The sequence below is a fragment of the Falco rusticolus genome, chromosome 4 (assembly GCF_015220075.1).
Source record: "Falco rusticolus isolate bFalRus1 chromosome 4, bFalRus1.pri, whole genome shotgun sequence".
Lineage (NCBI taxonomy): Eukaryota > Metazoa > Chordata > Aves > Falconiformes > Falconidae > Falco > Falco rusticolus.
This window is the reverse complement of record NC_051190.1, coordinates 5,412,404-5,433,249: the sequence shown is the minus strand read 5'-3', so window position 1 is coordinate 5,433,249 and position 20,846 is coordinate 5,412,404. Positions and strand designations below refer to the sequence as shown.

The 20,846-nt window shown below is 47.0% G+C and overlaps 1 protein-coding gene across 10 annotated transcripts in view; it reads left to right on the top strand.

Annotated features, from left to right (window-relative positions):
- The window catches only part of WNK2 (WNK lysine deficient protein kinase 2), a 112,410-nt gene extending 103,185 nt beyond the window's left edge, over positions 1–9,225 (top strand). For 8 of the 10 annotated variants that reach the window (XM_037385933.1, XM_037385942.1, XM_037385939.1 and 5 more), the window contains one exon: positions 1,451–3,094. In XM_037385933.1, coding sequence (XP_037241830.1) covers positions 1,451–1,801 — 351 coding nt within the window. In that variant the 3' untranslated portion in view covers positions 1,802–3,094. Of the gene's footprint in view, positions 1–1,450; positions 3,095–8,973 lie in introns of those variants that run through there. The other 2 variants (XM_037385938.1, XM_037385940.1) reach the window with 2 other exon arrangements.
- The last annotated feature ends 11,621 nt before the right edge of the window (positions 9,226–20,846 follow it).

Sequence of the window (20,846 nt, the reverse complement as noted above, 5' to 3'; positions counted from 1 at the left end):
GTTCCTCTGTTTGTTGTTCTTCGTGATTTGCTGTTAATTTTGGTGGATTTCTATACATTAATAATGTTAAATTAATTTTACCAAAACAGGTATTTCTCTTAGTTCGGTGGTCGCCATTAGATTCAGGTTTCAGATTAGAACTGGAGACAGTGAAAATTTGCTTTGGAGTACAGGGTAATACCCCAAAGCAGTAAACCTCAGAGCGACATTGCCATTTTTATTTCTAGAGCAGAAGAGACACTAAAATCAGAAACAGAAGTGTTTCACACCATCTTATACATACTTTTTTTTTCTGCTGAAATTTCACCTTCATACCAATTTTATCAATTTAATGTGAAATACTAAATTAACAGGAGATGCCTGGACTTAAATACTACGCTTTTTTTTATGTGCCGTGAATAGATGCTGGTATGGTGGGAACATGGCAGGGAGTTACAAATTCTGTGAATTTAAAAATGTAATGAAACGCTGTGGGTGCCATCGGCAGAGAGAGCGGGCAGCGTTCGGGTAACTGTTGTTTCCATGGCACTGTGCATGATGGAGCATATAACTTGGGAAGCTCCTCCATCCGCCTGTTTAGGAAGGAGAGCTCTTTCTCTGCCCCTTACATACAAAACCAGAATAACTGAAGTGGATGTTAATAGAATTTTTAGCAAAATATCTGGAATTGGTTCTGGCAGCCCCTGAGGCAGGAGCAGCTCCTGCGGTGTCCTTGCTGGTTTAGCTCGCCTGATCTCAGCCACCACCAGTGCTGGGTATTGAACTGCTGTGGCAAATCTCTTTCTGTTCTTTGCTACCCTTGCTGCAGTGAGGCTGGATGAAACAACTTTTTACAGAAATATGTGCTAGAATTTTTTAAACCTGTTCTGATGATGGCTCTAAGTATCTGAATTCTGGGTTAATTCTGCATTTGTTTTAATTTATTTACTTCTATGCACAAGGGCAAGCGTAAAAGGTGCTCGAGTTTCTTTGGACATTCAAGGGGTTTTTGTGGGGTTTTTTTGTGGTGTTCAGTTCTCACTTGTTTAGTGATGTTTCCTGCCTCCTTAAATAGTAAGGTTGTATTCAGACACCTTTCCTCTCCCTCCCCATGACAATCTTTGCTATTCATTTCTGATTTTTTTCTCTTTAAAAAAAAAAAAACAACCCAACACCAAACCCACCCACCCTTCCCCCTCCAAAAAAGTGGGGGGGAAAAACCCAAAACAAAACAACAAGCCCCCCCAGCCCAAGCTCTGAGGATGCTGTACCCTGGCAGCTCACTTGCAGGTGCCCCCCCGGCGTGGGCAGGGATGCTGCCGGTGGCAGGGGCCAGGATGCTTCTCTTTGAGTGCCAGGCACTGCCACCATCCTGGCACGGACATGCGTGCCTCGGTGTAATGGTGCTGCCTGTGGCAGGTGGGGAGAGAGGAGCTCGCTAGCGATGCTTTTTGTATCTTTCTTTTTGTAGGTTAATTCGGTAAGAACGGGACTGGGGAAAAAGTGCGTTGTTCCAGTGTCTTGCCCCATGCCCGCAGCATTAGCTCCCGGAGCTTCACCGTCCCTGCCAGTGCCTATGCCAGGGCCTGCCCTCTCTGGCACAGTGACACCCTATGTGATGCCTCTTTGCCAGTACGGAGGAGTTTTCCCCGCACCCGTTTACGGGCTGCAGTGGTCGGGGCCGGTGGCACCGCCCAGCATCGTTGGAGGTCCGAGCATTGCCCGGTTCTCGCCCCTGGGCAGAACCTGCTTGCAGATGTACCCAGTGCGGCTGCAGCGACCCGCAGCTGAGCCGCCCGGCCCGCACCTGCGGATGACGTAGCGCAGTGGCCTCGCCGTAGGTAACGGCGGTTTCGGCATTGTCACGTGGAGTGTTTGACCTGTAGATGCCATACGTGTTGGACAAGGCGGGGGTCTGGGTCGGGCCCGCTAGCGTACACAGCCATACACTGCATCCAGCAATCACTGTGAAATGGTTTCACAAAAGATAGTTTGTCTGTTACGGCAATATTTGCTTATATTTCATTGCTGAAGACACTTTATTCTGTGTTCTGATGTTTTACACTTGCGATCCTTAAAGTCAATGTACTTGAATTGATGACTAGAAAATTGTACTAACCCCTGCAGGAGTACAGTGCCTTGAATTTCAGCTTTTCAGTTCCAGCTGGAAAGAGATGTAAAATTGTTTGAAAGGTGTATTTTATTTACAATCTGCTTGTGAGTTGAAGTTCTTTTTATTTGCAAAGATATTGAAGGTTTACAGTCAACATTCTTCATCAGTTTCGTTCTGCTGTAAATGCTTTTATTTTAATTCAGGGGTTTAATTTTCCGTTCTGAAGCTTTTAAAAAAAAAAAAAGTAATTGTGAGGTGAGGTTTGTTTGACATGCTGATCAAAAATGTGTTTGTGTTTGTACAACGAGCAGTGAAATACACATTTTAAAATAGGAGCATTTACAGAGTAACCCAAGTAAGTTGTATATAAGGACAGGTAATAGCTTTGGGCAGTGCAATTCATTCTCTTCCCCAGTCTTTGGTAAAGTTCGTGTAGACAGCAACTTATTTTTTGAACAGGCAGGCAAGTACTGTTTTTGTCTGGATACGTGGTGAAACAAAGTACGTTTTTGTTCCCCTACTGGGCTTTTGTAATTTACTTACATTACAAATTCATGCATGTTTCGTAAGTGAAGAAATCTAACTGAAACCTTGATTGTAGGAGAACACGTCTCCAGGTTACTGTGAGAACATTGTAAGTACAGCACTTGCGTGTACCCGGGCTTTGGTTTGGCCACCAAGGTTAAGAATGGTGTTTTGCCACTGACATGCTAGCAGTATTTGTGCTAAAATGGAATAAAAATGTGAAGCTGTTCTTTTTCCTATCTGATACTTCAGTTTTGGAGTCTCACCATCGTTTGAAAATATTTTTTTTAATTTTTTTTTTATTAATTTTTTTTTTAGTTTTAATTAAGTTTGTGCTCTAGGTGGCATGGACACCTCTCCTGTTTGAAAGTTGCTTTTTGCCCGTTTTACTGTGCATAGAGTCTCCACCTGCACCTCTTGGTCTAAAGGCACAAGATAACCACTAAAACAGATTTGGTGATGGTAAGTCTCCCCTCGAAAGCGCTAAGGGAGAGTGTTACAGGCACAGGTCATGAGCCACGCGGTCACGTCTGAAGGCACGTTGCTCTGGATTTCTACTGCGATGACATTTTATACCGTCTTCTGAAGGGCAGAGATGTCTTGTGCTGCCAACCTGTGAATTGTATAGTTCTATTGTACTTAGAGCATTATATCTGTCTAAATTATTTTGTTTGTACCCTTTGAATATATTATTCCATCAATTCAGTTAGAATTGAATTTTATAGAGAATTATGCAGAGTCTTCTGCCTGGGCAAAATACTGTAGTAAGAGATTTCTGTTCTCTGTAACATGTATCTTTAATTTGTTTGGGTTTTTTAGATTCATGTCTGTATGCTTCATGAGCAAACATGGAAAATATGTTCTCACACCAGTTTTCCTTCGGCTTGCACTGAATCTTACAGTTTATGTTGCTGTTGCCTGTTGTATAGTCCATCCCTTGTATACTGACAAAGTCAGTGGCACTAAAAAACCCTGAGAAATTGTATAGATTAAAAAGAAGAAAAATAAACATTTTGTGTTTGAAAATTGTGTGAAAAACACAGTGTTTTTCTAAAACGTAGAATTGTGTCAATTCCCAGCTGTTCCGGGTAACTCTGCATTTGTTTTCCAGACTCTTATCCCTTGACTTGTGTAGAAGGAGCAGATGTGGTGCCTCCACTGTTTGTCGTGTTCTGCCCATAACTGACACGTCCCACCTTCTGGCAGCTGTAGAAGTGCAGGAGTGCTCTAGAAGTCATGTAGTGCCACCTCGCAGTTTACGTTGCTTGAAATCCCCTGCCCGCTACAATATTGCTGGTGTTCCGCTGCTGCAAAGCAGACCAGGCTGGAACATTAAATGGGTTCCTTTAAGCAGATGGGGTCTGCGGTATCACTGGTGGTACACATGAGGATGCTGGAGTTTGGTAGGTGGTGAAAGAGGCATGTGGACTCTCTCTCCTATGCTGGCAATTGCTAGGGAACCCCTTTGAACTCGATCCCGGCATCATTTAAATGCGAGGAAACGAAGTTACGAAGTTCAGCCCCAGTGCAAGCACCCTCTTGGCGGTCACAGTCACTGGTGTAGACTGCAGGAGAAATTAGGAGCGGACGTGCAGGAAGGGATTTGATACTCCTGCTTCTGTCTTCTGTGCATCTGACCCGTGCGGCTTTGCTGTCTGTGCTGTGTGTGTTTGAAAGCCTGTGACCTGTGCTGCAGCTCGGGGGGAGCTGCTGCCAGACCGGTGTTGCACTGCGTGCCCGGCAGAGCCGGCGACGGGCAGCCCGGCTGAGCCCAGCTTCCATGCAGCTCCCAGGCTTCTAGTGGGTCTGTTCCAAACTATTGCATCTGGCACTGGCGCCCAATAATGGCTCAGAGATTACTGTTTGCATTTCGAGTATTCATGCTTTTGGTTTTCTGATAGCTGTCTTGGCTGCAATTCTTCTGACTTAACTGCAAGCTATTGTTTTGTTGCCCCCCATCATGTCAAAGGGTGCTTTGACCCTCCGTGACAATTATGGAAATGACATGAGATGAAATAAACGGGACAACTTGAACAAAGGAGCGAGAGGGACCTGAGCAGTCGATGCTACACCATCGAGGTGGGGGGTCTGTACTCAAACAGACATTCACCTGCAGATCCCAGAACTGAACTGATTTTATTCCTGACTCTGAGTATTGCTTTGATGTGCAGCAAACGGGGGTCAAGCCTGCTGGGCAGAATTCCTCGCCTTGCTGGTAGCAGGTCTGCAGCCCTGTCCTGCAGCTCTGCCATCTCCCGACGTTCCCAGCGCAGCCCTGCAAGGATGCGTGTGAAGGCAGCTCAGATCCTTAGCTTGAAATACGAGGTTTCAACAAGGGAGCTCGCAGGTCCCATGGGTTTTGATCTTATGGAAGTTGTAGAAACTTAATAGAAATATTGAGAGGATGTTTTAAACTGTCAAGTCACACATGCAGTAGTTGGAAAATGCCAGATTAATTTTGCCCGTATGCCGTTGATGTGGCTCTCCGATGGCCGTACATCATGATGGAGTATGTAAATGCATAACGGCGCCCTGTCCCCCCGCCGGCGTGCTGGGGACGGGGAAGAGCTGCTGCTGGTGGCGCAGCCACTGCCAATACCAGGCTGCAGAGGGGCTCAGAGGTGGCAGGGACAGACACGTGAGCAGTTCAAGGTTCTTCTGTAAACCCTGATTCAACCTCCCTGACGCAGATTTTATTCAAAGGAACAATGTAAAATTGGCCCTTGCAGTTTCTGTGTGTGTTTGCCTCTGGTGTTCATTCCACAACTTTAAAGGGGAGATGCTACTTTACTATTACTTTACGCTTATCTCCAGAGTTCTTTTTTGCTCTTTACAGTAGAACTTCTTTACCGTTCAGTATTTGCTGTTGGCTAGTATCAAGGACAAGATGAGGGATTGAATGGGCCAAGTGTGGCAGTCTGTTTGCTCCTACATAAGTATTCCTGTTTGGGAATGGGGTGCTCTCGTGCTACGTGGCAGTATTTCTGAAATGAACTTCGTAATCAAGTTGCAGGTTTTACCATTTGGTATTTGTGGAAGGAAATCACTAATACTTTTGAATTAGTCATTAGTTTAACTTGACTTTGTCAATGGTTGAATAGTTGTTCTTTCCCATCAAGCTGCTTTTTTTGTGTGTGTGTGCGTGTGGTTCCAGCACTCTATTTTCAATTCTGAGAACATTCCAGGTTTTTCCAGGCAAGCCCCATGGACTTAGTGCTTGGTGCGTCTGTGTCAGTATTGTTCAGTTAGCGCCTGGTTGAGTAGGAAAAACATCCGTTGTCCTACATTCTTTGGAAGTTTTCTTTGGGGAGGCGTAGTCAGAATTTTTCCTTCTGAAATGATGTGACCTCAGCACTGCTTTCCCTGTTGTCGTCTCCCTAATTAAGCAAAGGGTTTGTGTCTTTTTGAGTAAGACTGATATCTCGGGTGTTAGCCAGTATGGCAAAAACCTCCCTGGTTTTCTGCCTTGCTGCCGACGAGCCCCCACCTGAGTTTTCAACAGATGCTGTTGAAAGTGTTGGCTTGGAGGCAGAGAGCACACGTTAAATAGTTCATGACTGTTGTTTAATACCTTGGTAACATTTCCTTGCACTCTCTGGTTCCTTGTTTCCCCTTCTCAGCCCCCAGTTTCTGGTGATTTCATGGAGGATGGTTGTGCTGGAGAGGTGTGTGGTTGCTGAAGATGAGCAAGGTGTCCTTGCAGAGTTTATGAGCAGGGAGTTCGCGTGCTCTTTGCTGCCACAGATGGATGAATATCTTGCTATGGGAGTGAATGTATAAAACAGCAAAACCATAATCACATGTAATGTCTTGCTATGGTTATTTGATTGTATATCGATTGCATCCTTGAGGAGCATTTCGTTGGTCTGTGGTGGTGGCCGGTGGCTGGCTGGCACTTTGGCGGGCTGAGCTTCAGTGGAGTGCTTGGGCAAGCTGCCTGGCACGCTGAGCCTTGTGGTGGTTCTCCTGAAGAAACCCAGTAAATACAATTATTGTTCTGTTCATGTAATACTAAAATGAACTGTTGATCAGATGGGAATTGTGTTGGTTTATACATGTCGGTGACTTTTGACTGGGACAATACTTGCTCTTTCAGGTAGATCTGTTTGTGGAGCTGTTCCTGCAGATGCAGCGGGAAGGTGATGTTCCAGCCCTGACCATGCCGGTTCTTTTATTAATGCAGATAAGCTCCAGAAATGCAACATAATAAAATGGATTTTAGGAGCTGTCAGGTTACAGATTCTGCATTATGAAAGAATTTGTTGCTCAGAGCGATTTGGATGTGCTGTGATGCTGATGTTAGCTGTGCTGGTAAATAGATTTCTTATAACTGATTCATTTGAAAGTCAAGGTTATACCAGGAGGCAGCGACTTTTGTAAATTATATGGTCCTTTCTGCTCTTTTTTGAGTGGTAGTTGTAGTGTACCATGAAGGTTGTTGATATAAACACTTGGAATTATATTTGACTATAAAACTTCTCCCCTGAAATAACTTTCACATGAAGTTTAGAGGCTGTGTAATTCCAGCCCTCAGTCTCACACACACAGCCTCAGGAAGCTTTAGGTTTTGCTTAGTAACAGTGGAGAAGCTATGCATAGGAGGTGACCTACAATTTTGATAAAGTAGCTGTTACAATGGTGAAATTCTTGTGACAACTTCTTGGTTTTTCAAAGTCTGGCAAGCAGGGGAAGCTTGCGTTAATTTCTTTTGATGTAGTGCCACTGGATGGGTTTACGGTGCTTGTTTAGCCTGTGCACATTTAGCAAGGCAGAAGGAGAGGTTAGGATATTTATTTTTTTTTCCCTAGGAAAGGGGAAGATCCCCATACTTTGCTGTTCATTATTGGGGTAACCAGCTGCCAGTCCTTCACAAATAGGTGTCCTTTAGGTCTGACATAAGCATTCACTCATGTGTTGTTTTTTTAATTACTTTGCAAGAAAGGTAAAAACTTCCTCAGGATCCAATTTTTGTTTATCAGGCTAGACGGACTATACCGAGTGTCTTTCTCCCCATTGGTGAGCAGCTACAAGACCTGCCATCGCTGCCTTTTTTCCCATAGTTCTCCCCAGCACTGAGAAAATTTTCAATGTGACTCGAGTTCACTGATCTCGTCAGTGCTGTTGGCTGTTTTTGAAACTTCCAACTGACTTCAGGAGGTCGTTGTCCTTGGGACGTGGCCTGAGCATCTGAGGGGGTTTGTATTGAAGAGCCAGGCACCTGGAGAGCTTGCTCTGGTGTTGGCTTTATGGCTGACCTGCAGCGTAACCCTGGGTCAGGCCCACTGCAGGCTTAAGGGTTTTTCCCTGTTACCTGCAGATAGTGAATTTTGTCTTGGTATCCTGGATGAGCTTCTGTGCCAAATGCTGGTTATCAATAGCAAGCTGATGTTGGGAATGGTGGTGGATCTGCAGAACTGATGTTGATTGGAAGCTTGGGCAGGAATTACAATCAAGACAGGATTTTACTTCCTTTAAAAGCAGGCAGAGCAAGAAACGTGAGAGGGAGAAAATTGGGACCGCATTTGATAAAAGAAAAGCCTAAACCACAGGGACCCGCCTGGAGCTATGCCAGACACAGTATCTGCTTGCACAGTGTGCTTTGCCCTGCTGTCCCTCGCCTTCCCTGCTGTTCTAAAAGCCTCGCTGCATTTTTTTATGGAAGTATTTAGCACACTGTCCGCGATGTAAAACTCCTATATGCTTGCAGATCCAGTAACAGTATGCATGTTTCTGTGCGTAGAGTGAAAAGTGCACGTCACCGTGAGCATGTCACCAGTGGAGCCGATGCATACTGGCGGGGCACATGGTGGCTCCCTGTGTTGCTACTGCTTCATCCTTGTGCTGTGCTGTGCTCTCAGCTCCCTCGTTGCATTTTATTCTGTTCCTGTCATTTCAAGCCCTTGGCATCCCTGTACCCTTTCACGTCTGGCCAGCAGTCTTGTCTCGCGGTCTGCGAAGGGTGCTGGAGCCTGATGACTCCCATCCCTGCCTGGTGTTCTGCTGGTATGGGCATGGCGTCCCTGCTTCCTATAAAGAGTCCCATAAACTGAGACAAGCGCTGGGCGTCTTTGCTGCCTCCCAGGAGACCAGCTTTTCCCCTGCGGGAACTGGGGCTCCAGTCTGAGTGACTCCACAAGGTGCTTAAGGTTTTGCCACCAACATAAACACGCCACAGGTGACATGTTTAACAGAGGATTTTGGTTTCTGTTTCCCTGCGGTACCCAAAATACACACAGTGGCTGGCACACTCTGGCAGAAGCATCTTCTGTGCACTGTGGGCCCACGATCTGTGGCCCGTTGGGTTTTGTTTGGGTTTTCGTGTATGTGAAATCCATATATGGATTTTTTTTTTTTAGATTCTGAAAATGAGATCGTCAGCGACTGACGCGTGGCCCCCTCAGCTACGGTGCCAAGCGCGAGGCCCTGCCACGGCTAAGGAGGAGGAAGAGGAAGATGGGAAGTGATTTATCATGTGTGAGAAATTCTGTGCTGTTCTGGTCCATTCAACGCAATTTTGTAACTTCTTTCTAATCATTTTTTTATTTATAGTTGGAAATACAAAAATGTTATGCAAAAAAAAATAAAGGAGAATTATTTTGGGGGAAAAGGATTTTGTTCCAAATTGTTCCCTTCTGTTGTGAGCCAGGTTCCCGTGAGCAGCGGCTGGAGAAGAGGGAGGAGGAGGAGGAGGAGGAGGCACTCCTTCAAATACTTTTTGTTTTACACAATTAATTGCAATTCAAGTAATTTTCAAAAAGATGATCTAGGCCCGTGTGTTCAAATTCTAGTACAAAGAAGATAAGTTACAATTCCATTTAAATTTCTCACAGTTCTTTTTGTAAAGATTATACTCTATTTTAAATCCGTTTAAATCGAGTAAAGAAACCTACAGAGACTTCACTGGAGAGTAAGGTTGTACTTGTCACTTCCCTTTTTACCTCTTTCTTTTTCTTATAGACCGGCCGCATTTTCTTGCCAGAGTTAAATACAGTTCTCGAGTCACTTCTGATTTTAAATGTAAGACTAAAATCCTTCTACAGATGAGTCGGTAATTGGAGCAATTTTTAAAACACTTTAAAGTGCCTTCAACAAGCTAAAATTATGTAGTGGGAGATTTCTTTTTCTTGATTCACTGACGATGGGTTTGAACTGTCTCCTGGGTTGAGGTGATGTGCAGAGTAGTTTGTAGCAATAATCTCATGAGTAATCGTTTATTATAAAGGACTACTCAACTTTTTTTTTTTTTTAGAAAGATGGGGTTTAGCACTGTTCCTAAGGAGTGGGAAAGAGTGCTGCTCTTGCTGTTATGTTACGTTTGGGCCCCAAACTCTTCCAACCCTCTGCTGCTGTGCTACGTGCCCAAGGACCTTGGTTGCTTCCCCCTTAGTTGCAGACCACGACATTCTGACCTTTTCACTCTTTTTTTTTGATACTGCAGAAATAAGAATTTCTATTTGCCCATAAACCTTTCAGTACCATCCTTTCTCGCAGCTGGAGCCTGGCGTATTGTTTTGTTGTTACCTGCCATGTCTGTCTCTTCCAAATCTCAGTTCTAAATAATAAATCTTATTTTGATGCCATTGTTCCCTATTTCCTTTCCACCTCGGCTTCTCTTGCCCATCAGCAAGGGTGATGAGAGCACAGTGGATTTAGATCTGTTGCCGAAGTTCAGGAGCCCTGAAGCAAAGAACCTTTCAAACACTGTAAATTCAGAGTTTTGAAGCTGCAGAGCCAAAATACATGTATTTGTGTTAACTTTGTGCTTCTCTGGGGTGACTCCTGTCCTGTTCCCATCTGCAGAAGTGGGACTGCATGAAAGCAGGGGCTAGGTAAGTGGTAAAAGCTGTTGCTAAATTGTTGCTTGCCTTGGGTTTTTCTGCTCGTAGGAGGGACCGGATCTGTCTGCCTTAACGTGTAGGAGATGTGGGGTCCAACCAAGTGCTACACCTTTCATTTTCTTTTTTGGTTGCTGTCATCTCTGCCTTGGCTACGAGTGCACCTCCCTCCCCCGCCAGTCCTGCATGGTGCTGGGTACCGGGGACGAGGGTGTCATGTCCCTGATGTGCTTCTCCAGGGATGAGTCACTATTCCAGTGATCATGGCAACAAAACACTGTGCCCTCACCTGAGATTTTTATTCCCTAAAAGTTTAGAAGGCTGCTTTCTCCAGGGAAATGCCCCACTGGGTCTCCTGGGGTCTGGGTCACCTTCAGCATGGGCAGCCTTCATCAGTTTTTCTGATGCCTGACCCTCTTTGCTCCTCTTGCAGACCCTTGGCCACCTCCATGGCCTCAGCTCTGGCTGCAGGAAGCCAGTGGGCCTCCATCTCCAGATAAGTATTTTGAAAATAATTTGTTAATGTTCAGATTAAATATAAGGATTAGTATCAGGATTAAAGATCAGGAATGGAAATTGTGACAACCTTGGATGGTGGTCGTTCCTCACCTCTGCCAAGCTTCTGCAAAAGACTGCTCCGTTTTCAGGTGTAGCCCACGTTTTTACTGCTGGCACTGTGGTTTGAAATAAAAGCCCTAAGAGGTGCTGAGGGTCCTTGAGCTCCTCCGGTATGAGCCACTGAATGGGATCCTCTGCAGACAGGAGCTGGGCTTTGGTGCTTTTCCTCCCTACCTGCTGTCTCCAGCTTCTCTCTTCCTTGCAGAGCAATAGTAAATGTTCTCCTTGATCTGATGCCATGCTAACACTTAGGTTTACAGTTTAATTAGAAATATTTTCTGCTGGCCTTAATCAAAAGCCCAGGGAGGTCAGTATGACCATCACAAGGTTTAACATGGCACGTAAGAGTGAAAAGGAGGAATATGAAGACTGGAGCATTAACTTTGCTCTGAAATGCAGTGCTTAGCCCCTGCTTCCATCAAGGTGCTGACACGTTTGCCCCTGCAGAGCCTGGATGTGCTTGTGGAAGTTTATACCTGCATTAAGATCAGCAGCTGCTGGGGCAGTGTGTGATGGGGACTGCCGGGGGACAGCCCTGTCCGCCTGCCAGCCCGCAGCAGCCACTGGCCTTTCCGTGGTGAAGCCCCTTGGGTTTGCCCCTGGGGCTGGTGGAAGTGAATTGTTTTCAGCCTCCTTTTTTTGACATGTATGTGGATTTCTTTGCTGAGGTGACGAGATGGGTGAGCTGTGTGTCTTGTACCTGCTGGCTGACCAGAACAGCAGTGCTGAGCAAGGGGCACCTAAAGCAGCTCCCTGAACTGCACCCGTGGATATCTCAAGGCACTGGTGGTGTCTCCAACTCCATTTGTCCACTTGGAGGCACCAGCAGTCTCACCATCTCTTCAGAACATCTCATGTATACTTTCCAGCCTAGAATTATTAACTCTGTGCTGAAACTATCGCAGTGTTCTGGATAGTGTCACTTTGGAGCTCGCCGTTTGTAGCGCTGCTGCTGTTGCCTTGGCTGCTTGGCTCAAGTTCACAGGAAGCCCAGGAGGGTCCTCTGCCATCACTGCTGCAGCTCACGAAATCTCCAACTAATGCTGATCTCTAAAAATATTCTCTCATGCTGCCTGTGAGTTGCTGCAACTCATACAGGCATCTGCCAGCTCCTTAAAAAAAAAAAAGAAAAAGAAAAAAAACCCTCTAAAAAACCCTCCCAAACTCAAAAAAACCAACCAACCAACCAAAAAAAAAAAAACCACCCACCAAAAAACCAAAAAACCCCCACAAAAAACCAAAAGACCCTTTGAGTGCTAGGTGCTATGAAAGCAATCTGGCACGTATGGTTTGACTATAAGCATGCCTATAAGAATGGCACTCGTTGGCATCGGCTGGTTATTCTGAAATTACTTTGATGATAAACAAGTGTTTAAGGGAAAAGTAAACTGTTCATTGCAATCTAGCTATTGACAGCATAGTTACAAGATTGACGGTTATGCAAGACTAAGCTGCAAACCAACTCTTCTTTGGCTAAGTTGTAGACCAACTCCTAGAGGTTGTTCTAGTTTCTTCCATCCCCAAGATGTGGATGTGACCTTGGCGTAATTTTCAATAAAGATTTTCTGGGTTGTTGGTATGCAGTATCTGCATATTCCAGCTGTCCTTGGGGATGTCTTCAGAGGTGGGCCTTGGCTTCGAGATTTTCTGTGAACTATTAATCAGTGTGTAATCCTCCAAGAGAAACAGTTGGTGTTACTAGCTGCCCCTCAGGCTTCTGCAAGAGCTAGAGGAATAGCTAGGTAGTGAAGCCCTTGCGGGCCTGCTAACGGGCAGCCCTACTGCTGTACAAGTTGAGTTACAAATGCGCTGTGTGATGCTTTCCTAGCTCTTAGCTGAGACAAAATGGGGGCCCCCAGAGCCCCCCCGGCAGCCCAGCTTTGGGGGCTGAGTGGCTGGAGAACCGAGGCTTCCCCAAAACTCACCAAGCAGGTATGTTTGGGTAACAACTCCTATGCTCTGACAAAGGAATCCAGAAAAATGATGAGGTTGATCTGTCGGATCCTTCTGAGATTTGCTCATAAAATGCAGAGCGAGTGCCCAGCTGTGCCGTGCTTTAGCCGTTCAGCAATAGGGTGACGTGGGTTTGTCTCCACTTGGACACGCTGAGCATGATGCTGGGGCCAACGCAGCACTGGGCAAAGCAAGTGAGATTTTAAGTCTGGTTTTGCTCTGCAATGTGTCATCCTAAAAGCAGGTGAGGCTGTGGGTCCAGGGCGGCCTGGCACGGCAGCGCAACTTTAGTCAGGATCTGGTGTGCAGCTGGTGGCGCATCTCGGCCACGGAGCAGAAGTCAACCAGAACAGTGAAGTTACCTTTCGTGTTGAGCGCACTTTTCTGAAATGATAACTAGAGTTGAGGAAACACGTTTGAGTTTCTTAAACTTCTCTCTATCCTCCCAGGCTATTTTTATCCATCACACCCTACATGTCTGGTCTGCTAGCACAACCCAAAGCCACGTGCCAAGCGGGAGAACCTTGGGCTTGCGCTCAGGAAAATTGGGGTGTTAAGAGTTGGGGGAACAACTGAGACATCTCTTGGCATGTGAGAGGATGAAGCAGCCCCTGGCAGGGCTGAACACCACGGTGCTTCGCAGGAGGCTGTGCACCTCGGTGTCGCACCCCAGCCTTTCTGCTGGAGCGGCAGAGATGTGGCTCCTGGGGGGTCTTTGGAAGCTGTCAAAGGGGAGAATGGGGGAAATTACAGAGAAAAACGTGAGTGCTTTGGGCTCCATTGGGCAAGAACTGTTACCAACGGCCTTAACATTTATGGAAGAATTCTGCTTTTTTTTCCCCTGGAACAGGAGAGTTCTTGCTATTATTGAAGCAATAAGTAAAAATGCTTGATATATTAGAACAGCTGTGCATCTGGAAAGAAAGACGCTTTAACGTGACAAAAAAATATTTTGTGGCGGTAAAAAGAAATAGCTGGAAACGTTAAAAATGCAGTTTAGTTTCCCGCAACAGGGGCTTCTGAAGCAGTATTCTAGAAGCTACTGATTTGGGATGGGGGGGGATTGAAAAAGTTTCAAATCCCCTCTGGATTTGTACAGTTTCTGTGAGACAAGAGCATATTTAAACATTTTATTTTCTGTCTTCAGTTTCTTGATGTTTTAGTGCTCCAAGCAGGAGGATTTCTGGAAAGAAAAGGAGGAATAAATTGGGTGAGACGCTGATTTGATGCTGGGGGTATATGAAGATATTTGAGGCTGTTAGTTGTTGAACAAGGATTCTGGGGGCTGTTAACACAGTCGTGGAAATTGGGAGTCAGTTAAAAACATAAAATGTAACAAAATAATTCTCAAATATTTGCTAATTGCATGTGAGCGCTTGGCCCGTGGAGGCGGTTGGGTGCGCCAGCTGGCTGCCGGCAGCGGCCGATGCAGGGAGTGCTTCTGGAGAGGGAAGTGCGCGGAGACTTCGCAGGACGTTGCAGCCTTAAACGTTACCCTTGGCGGGTTACTTTAGAAGGTAACCTGGTTTTGTTGTCCTTTTTTAAGCAGTGTGTGGGTTTTGGTTTTTTGTTTGTTTTTAAAACAACATAAATTGGAGTCGGTGAAGCTCAGCATTGCTGAGTCTGCCTATTGGTGGCAGAATGAACCTTCGTTTTCGTGGCCAGTGCTGGCTGGTATCGCTGCGGGGACAGGAGAAGGTGGAAGGCGGCACGGAAGAAGACATGCTTCTCCCGACACACGTGCCTTGAGACAATCCCTGTGCTCTGCTTTTGCCGATGTGAAGAACAACCTAAAAATTACTGGTAGCATTGCATTTGTTCTTGCAGTAGGATTCCAGGAATGTATTTCCGTATTGGTTTTGGTTGGGTTTTTTTCTGAATATTCATTGCTGAGAGATGATATGAAAAAGATGCCGATCACAATGTGGAAGGAAAAATATTTCTGTTTATTGACCAGGGAAGATAAGTAAAGGGACACATACCTTTTAGAGTTAAGCAGTTGGAGACTTTTATTTGTCGTCTTTTCTTTCATTATTCTTTGCTGTTTTCTAATATCTATTATTATAAAAGCAGATGAGTAAAATTGTTCAAAAATTGCCTGCTTGGATGGTTCCTCAGTGGGAAAATTGCTGGAAAAGCAAAACCCAAGTACTTTATTTTGGTTTGAACTGTCACTATTAACAGGTTTTCCTTGTCCATCTCTGGCTAAATAGAAACAACTCAGAGTTCAGCTGTCCCAGCCCCTGCTCCATGAGCAGGGGGGGCATCTCAGAGGTAGGCTTTGCTCTCCATCACCTTTTTTAATAAGCTTTGTGATGCTTTTTAGTTGCCTCCTTTGACCCAAGTCCCTCGTCCACACTCGCAGGTGTGCAGTGCTCTTTCTGTTAGGAAGATGAATTGATTTTGTCTTTCAGGCAACACTGTTGATTTTCTTGATTAGCCCTTTCTGGGTAGTTCTTTTTGCTTTGCTAAGTATCAGATGACTTCAGGCTAAGACAATAAATGAAGCATCACAGAAACACCGGACCCCTGTGCAGGGGCAGCGTAGGGTGGCTGTGCCGGCGATGGAGAGGGGGGACCCACCGGTGGGTGAGGGGCAGGGGGGTTCAGCTGGAGCAGGTAGTCCCCACTGGACTGCAGTAGGGGGACAGCCTGACATGATGTTTTCTAGGTGAAAAAGCAAAGCGCCCTTTCTCCATCCCTCTGCCCTTCTTTTGCAAAGGAGAAGCATCTCGAGGGCCGTGCTGGCCCTGCGGAGCAGGGTCTCTGAGAGCCAGGGGGCTGCTTGTTGGGGGCACAAGAGAAGCAAAGAAAGTGGTGGGGCAAGGGGAGGGGGGGGGTGGTACGTACCCGCACAGCATGCCAAACGTTAGTCTCTGGCTGCAAACTCATTTCAGAATCTTTTTCTTATGAGGGTGTGAACCTGTGGGAAGGGCTGGGAAAAAATGTAATTTTTTCGTTGTCCTTTTTAATCAGATCTAGGACAGAATCCTCTGGGCGCGTGCTGGAGAGCGGGGTGCTGCCGCGAGCATCCCCGCACACCCGGGCTGGGCAGATGCAGGCAGGGGCAGCGTTGGCCTGTAAATACTCAAATCTCTTATTTTTTAAGAAACAGTGGCATTACGTTCTGCCTTTGCAAGATATTGCTGTTAGCAACAGTTAACGAAATGATGTGGGTGTGCGTGAGCTGCCCAGAACCTATTCCAAAATATTTATTTGCATGGAGCAGTCAAACTCGAGTGTTCACACGAATACAGCAGGACGTATTTTTCCATGCACACCGCATTTCTGATGGGCCCAAGTTAGCTTTTCTGTGGCAGCAGCCCTGTCTCCCGTTCTTTGTCATGGTGATTCAGTAATGCTTTACTGTTGTCATGGTTGCAGGGTTACTACTAAAGCCAAAGCAACTGCACAGCCCTTTTATTCATAGTTTCGGTGTATAAACTAATTAAGTAAACTGAAAGCAGCAGTCTATTCCCTGGGCCTTGTTTTTATAATACGCGGGATCAGATAGGCTCGATTTCTGCAGTCCTCCTAAATATCAAACCTAGCTCTGTTTTCGCCTCCTTGGATGAGCTTTGTATCTTAAGACTGGGCAAAGTTCACTAATCATTTAATTGCGCAGCAATGTCCGCGCAAAACTGAAAAGGTCTCTGGAAAATCTCTTTTGAGCTGCTAAAATACAGCTGGGAGCCCAGTGTGTTTCAGCTGAGCTGCATTCCTTATCGCTGCTCTAGTTGTGGCAGAAACCCAATCAAAACGTTTAGTTTCTGAGTTCATGCTTTGCTGTGTTAAAAAGAAAAAAAAAAAGAAAAAAAAAGTAAAAAAAAAAAAAAAGGAAAGAAAAAAAGGGTGGCAAAATGATGTGGGGTGGGAGGAGTGTCTGCACAACACCTCACACCTCCCCCCGGCACAGCAGCCCGAGAGCGCAGGGGGGATGGAGAGCCATAAACACTGTGTGGTACCAGCTGCAGCCAGTGGACAAAATGTTCTCCTCAGCCATGAGAAGGTCGGTTGCACAATGACACACGAGCTCATTTTTTATTAAAAACTGAATATAAGCACAGGATCTGTTTGCGAGCCCTGCGAGTGATGCAGAATGCAATCGGTTCTGTGTGAGATGGGAGCGGTTGCACTGGCGTTTGCCTTTGTCAGGGCAGGGTTTGGAAGATTTAGTGTCCCCGATTGGTGTCCTGTTTACTTCTCAGCTGCTGCTCTGCCTTTGGCAATCGTCCTGCTCTGCTGTGGACAAGGGGGAATTCAAGGAGAAAATGAAGCAAAGTGAAAACCTATTTCCTCTTAAAATTGGTTGCATCTTAGTGTTCCCTTGGCATCTCCCCAGGAGGACGCACTTGCTCCGGCATCCGTCCCAGGGAGCACAGTGCCGTGCAGGGTCAGCAGGACGCCTTCCCCCCGCAGAGGGGAGCAAGGATGTGGGAGATGCTTCTGCCTCCTGGTTAAGCTGGGCTGAGGGCTCGGGTGCCGATCAGCTGAGCTCAAGGTACAAGGGGGGCTTGAACTTCCCCCCTTGCCCCGTGTGGAGCTGTTGGCTGCAGGCCCCGCAGCATCCCCCCAGGCACCGGTGGTCCTCCCGCTGTGCCACTGCTGGTGGGGAGGGTGCCCGGGGGAATCCGTCAGGGGTCTGGCAGCTGGAAGGGTTCTGCTGCTCCGGGAGGGCGGTGGGCTCCTGGGGAGCCACCCCTTGTGGAGACGAGGGGACCAAGGGGCCTCCTGGGGACTGCTTAACTTTTCCCCTTTCTCCCACGATGAACGCTTCTCAGCTCTCGTCCAAGGGGGTCCCACAGAGAAGCGTCTCTCCGCTACCAGCGGGCCACCCCTCTCCTCCACATTCTGTGGGGTGCGAGAGCAGCAGGACCCCAGCTGGGGAGCTTAGGGCGAGGGGTCAGAGGCAAGCTGGCTGTGCCGTGGCGCCTGCTTACAGCTGTCAGTGTTTCGCAGTGGTACCTATTACCCTGGTAGGACTTCTTTTTTTAATTATTCTCCACATATGGGGGGGGAAGGGGGGGGAATTCCTCTAAGGAGGATGAGCCCAGGAGAGGCAGTAGCTCTACTGTGGTAGGTGTTGTTCTTCAGAATCGACTTTCCCACTAAGGCTCCAGCAAACTGCCTGGCCAGCGACACCCTGGGGAGGCAAAAGGGGAAGAGGGGTCCTGGGCGCCTGCGGGTGCCAAGGCCAGGAGCCGCTGACCAGAGGGTGTAGCTGCCAAAGAAATAAGGAATCTCGGTGGTGCTTAAAGGGAAGTAATTTGCAGTAACGACGGAGGGCCCAGGAAGCAGTGCTGCCTGCTGACCCGGAGAGGGCAAGTAGCTTTCTCCGTGCTTCATGCTCGTCGGTTTGGGGAGGCAGAGATTTCTTCTGCGCGGCAGCAGGGACGTGGCTGGGGAATGATGGGGAGGAGTCCCCTGCCGGCCTGTCCTGCTCCTTGATGGCATCCCCTGCTTCCTGCCCCTTCTGCAGGTGGCCCTAACCTGCGGGAAGCACAAGGTCCCCGCGGCCACGGTGGGAAGGGAGGGTGGTTGATACCATCAGCAACATCTGCGCACCGTTCCCAGCCCCAGCCAGCTGCTCCCGGGTGCTGAGGGCAATGGGGGTCCGTGTTGCTGCCGGACGGGCTGAGATGTGGCTGTGGTGGACACCAGGAGCTGCCCAGAGCAGGTCAGGCTGATGTCACCACCGGGATGCCTGGGGCAGCACTGTGCCCTCTGCTGCAGCACGGCTGGGGGGCCGTGTCATGAGACCGGGGGGCTTTCCTGAAGGCTAAGGCCAGCAGCGCAACCAGAGTCACCTGGACTAACCACAGTAGCCATGTGCACGTCATCAGTCCGACCTGGTGCTGCTCGATCGGGCGCAGGATGTGTTGCTGCAGCCTTGCCCGTGCCAGCAGGTAGCCATGAGCCACCACCAGCCGCCTCGGTCACAGCATTTGACAGCCCTTAATTTTGAAGTGCAGTTCAGAAGAGGCTTTATTAGGTGAAGGCAAAGAAATATAACCGTGTTTTCTACTTTTTTTTCTTTTATTATTCATTTAGCAAAGCAGTGTTTCAGAGCCTGCAGCTCCCCTCGTACCTGGGAAGTGCCGACTCATTCTGCAAATGCCGCCTTTTCCCTTTTTATTAGCGGGGAGATCAATTTCCTCTCTCGCCCCAGGAGCCAGGCCACCGCCGTAACAGTAAATCAGCCACGTATGTGGGACTGCCTCCTCCTGCATCCAGATGCTGTTTGCTGGGAGATGCTCTCCTAAAAGGCAGTTTATAACCTCTGACCACTGAGTTGACTCCCAGCTGTTGATCATAATGAAAATAGAAAATATTTTCTCAGGAGTGAAATTTCCAGTGCTGCCTTTCACTTTGAAAATGAGTTTAATTAAGGCGGCGTGATCCAGTGTAACCTCAGCTACCTAAGGTAGGTTTTGCAAAGTTTAACATCAGCAATTTTACATTTACTAAATCCATGTCTTACAGAGAGTAAAAGGATTCCTTTTCCATTTTTTAAGGGAGGGCTAGAAACATTTTTCACTACTACTGGTCTCAGCATGGTGATCTAAAAAAACATTCTGTAACTGTATTACAGGGAATTTCCTTTAAAGATACGTCAAGAGTTTCTGAGTAGTTTTGTTGCCATTTCTTAAAAGAGTTCAGTGTTTGGTTTTCCTTACGGTGGAGTGCTCGCTTCTTTTGGAGGAGTATATTTATGTTGAATTTTGCAACTTTGTGTGTTTAGAAGAAAAATAACTCGATAGGCATTAACTTAAAAAAAATGTGACCTTTAGCTTTTCAGGAACATTTTTAACCTCATAATTCATTATTGGTGCAAAACACCAGGTTTGGGCACTTCATCAGCATCCAGCCTTTGGAATTGTATTGTAGAATGCCAGAAGGGTGAACATGGAAGCAAAGCACTGCTCTGCTGCGGGTCTTACAGATCTGGGCAGGTGGGTGTTCTGCAGAAATATTTCCCACAGACCATGAAGTTCTGCTCACCAAAGCAAATGCATTTTGGTGCAGGGGCAGCCTTTCCCTGTGTTATTTGAAGTTATTTGAGGTTATTTGCTGAACATGTTCACAGCACTGGTTTTGCCTTTTGGCAGCGCTCCCTAGGCAGGCATCGCGGGGATGGATGAGCAGCAAGGCCATTGCTGCCTGTCCGAGGGCTGTGCCTTCATGCCCGTGGTGGCAGTGACTCTGCCACTCCACAAACATGCAGGAATAATTGTTTTGGTTGCTCTCTTAGCAAATATTTATGCTGTTAAACTTATTTTTCCAGAATATTTGTGGGGAGTAGACACAATGGACACAAATATATGGGTGGTAGATGATGTTCTTCAGCCCCTACCTGGGGACTGTTATGGAACTTAATGCATCAGCCTTAAAACCTCCTGCCTTTCCAGATGTCCCAGGTCCACTGCCATCACCAGCCTGGCATGGTACATGTCTGAGACTGGGGGGAGAGGGAGGGCTGGGAGGAGGGAACCACCTGGGATGCTGCAGAGGCTGCGTCCTGCTCAGCAGAGCTCCAAACCCTTCGGAATACAAAGCAATCCATAGCAAAGTCTCCAGGAAAGGCAGCTGGGTATCCCCAAAAGAAGCAACAGCAACAGGGTGGGAAGGGATGGCACGGCATGGGGTGAAGGTAACAGCTTGCACAGGGAAGGGACAGCGCAAAGGGCGCTCGGCAAACGCCACTGAGAATTTAACCAAAACTGAAGGAAGTTCTCCCAAAGGCTGTGCTCTTTGCTAGTCGAATTCTGCTAGGATAAGCTGGTGGGTTTTTTGGTTGTGTTTTTTTGTTTGTTTGTTTGTTT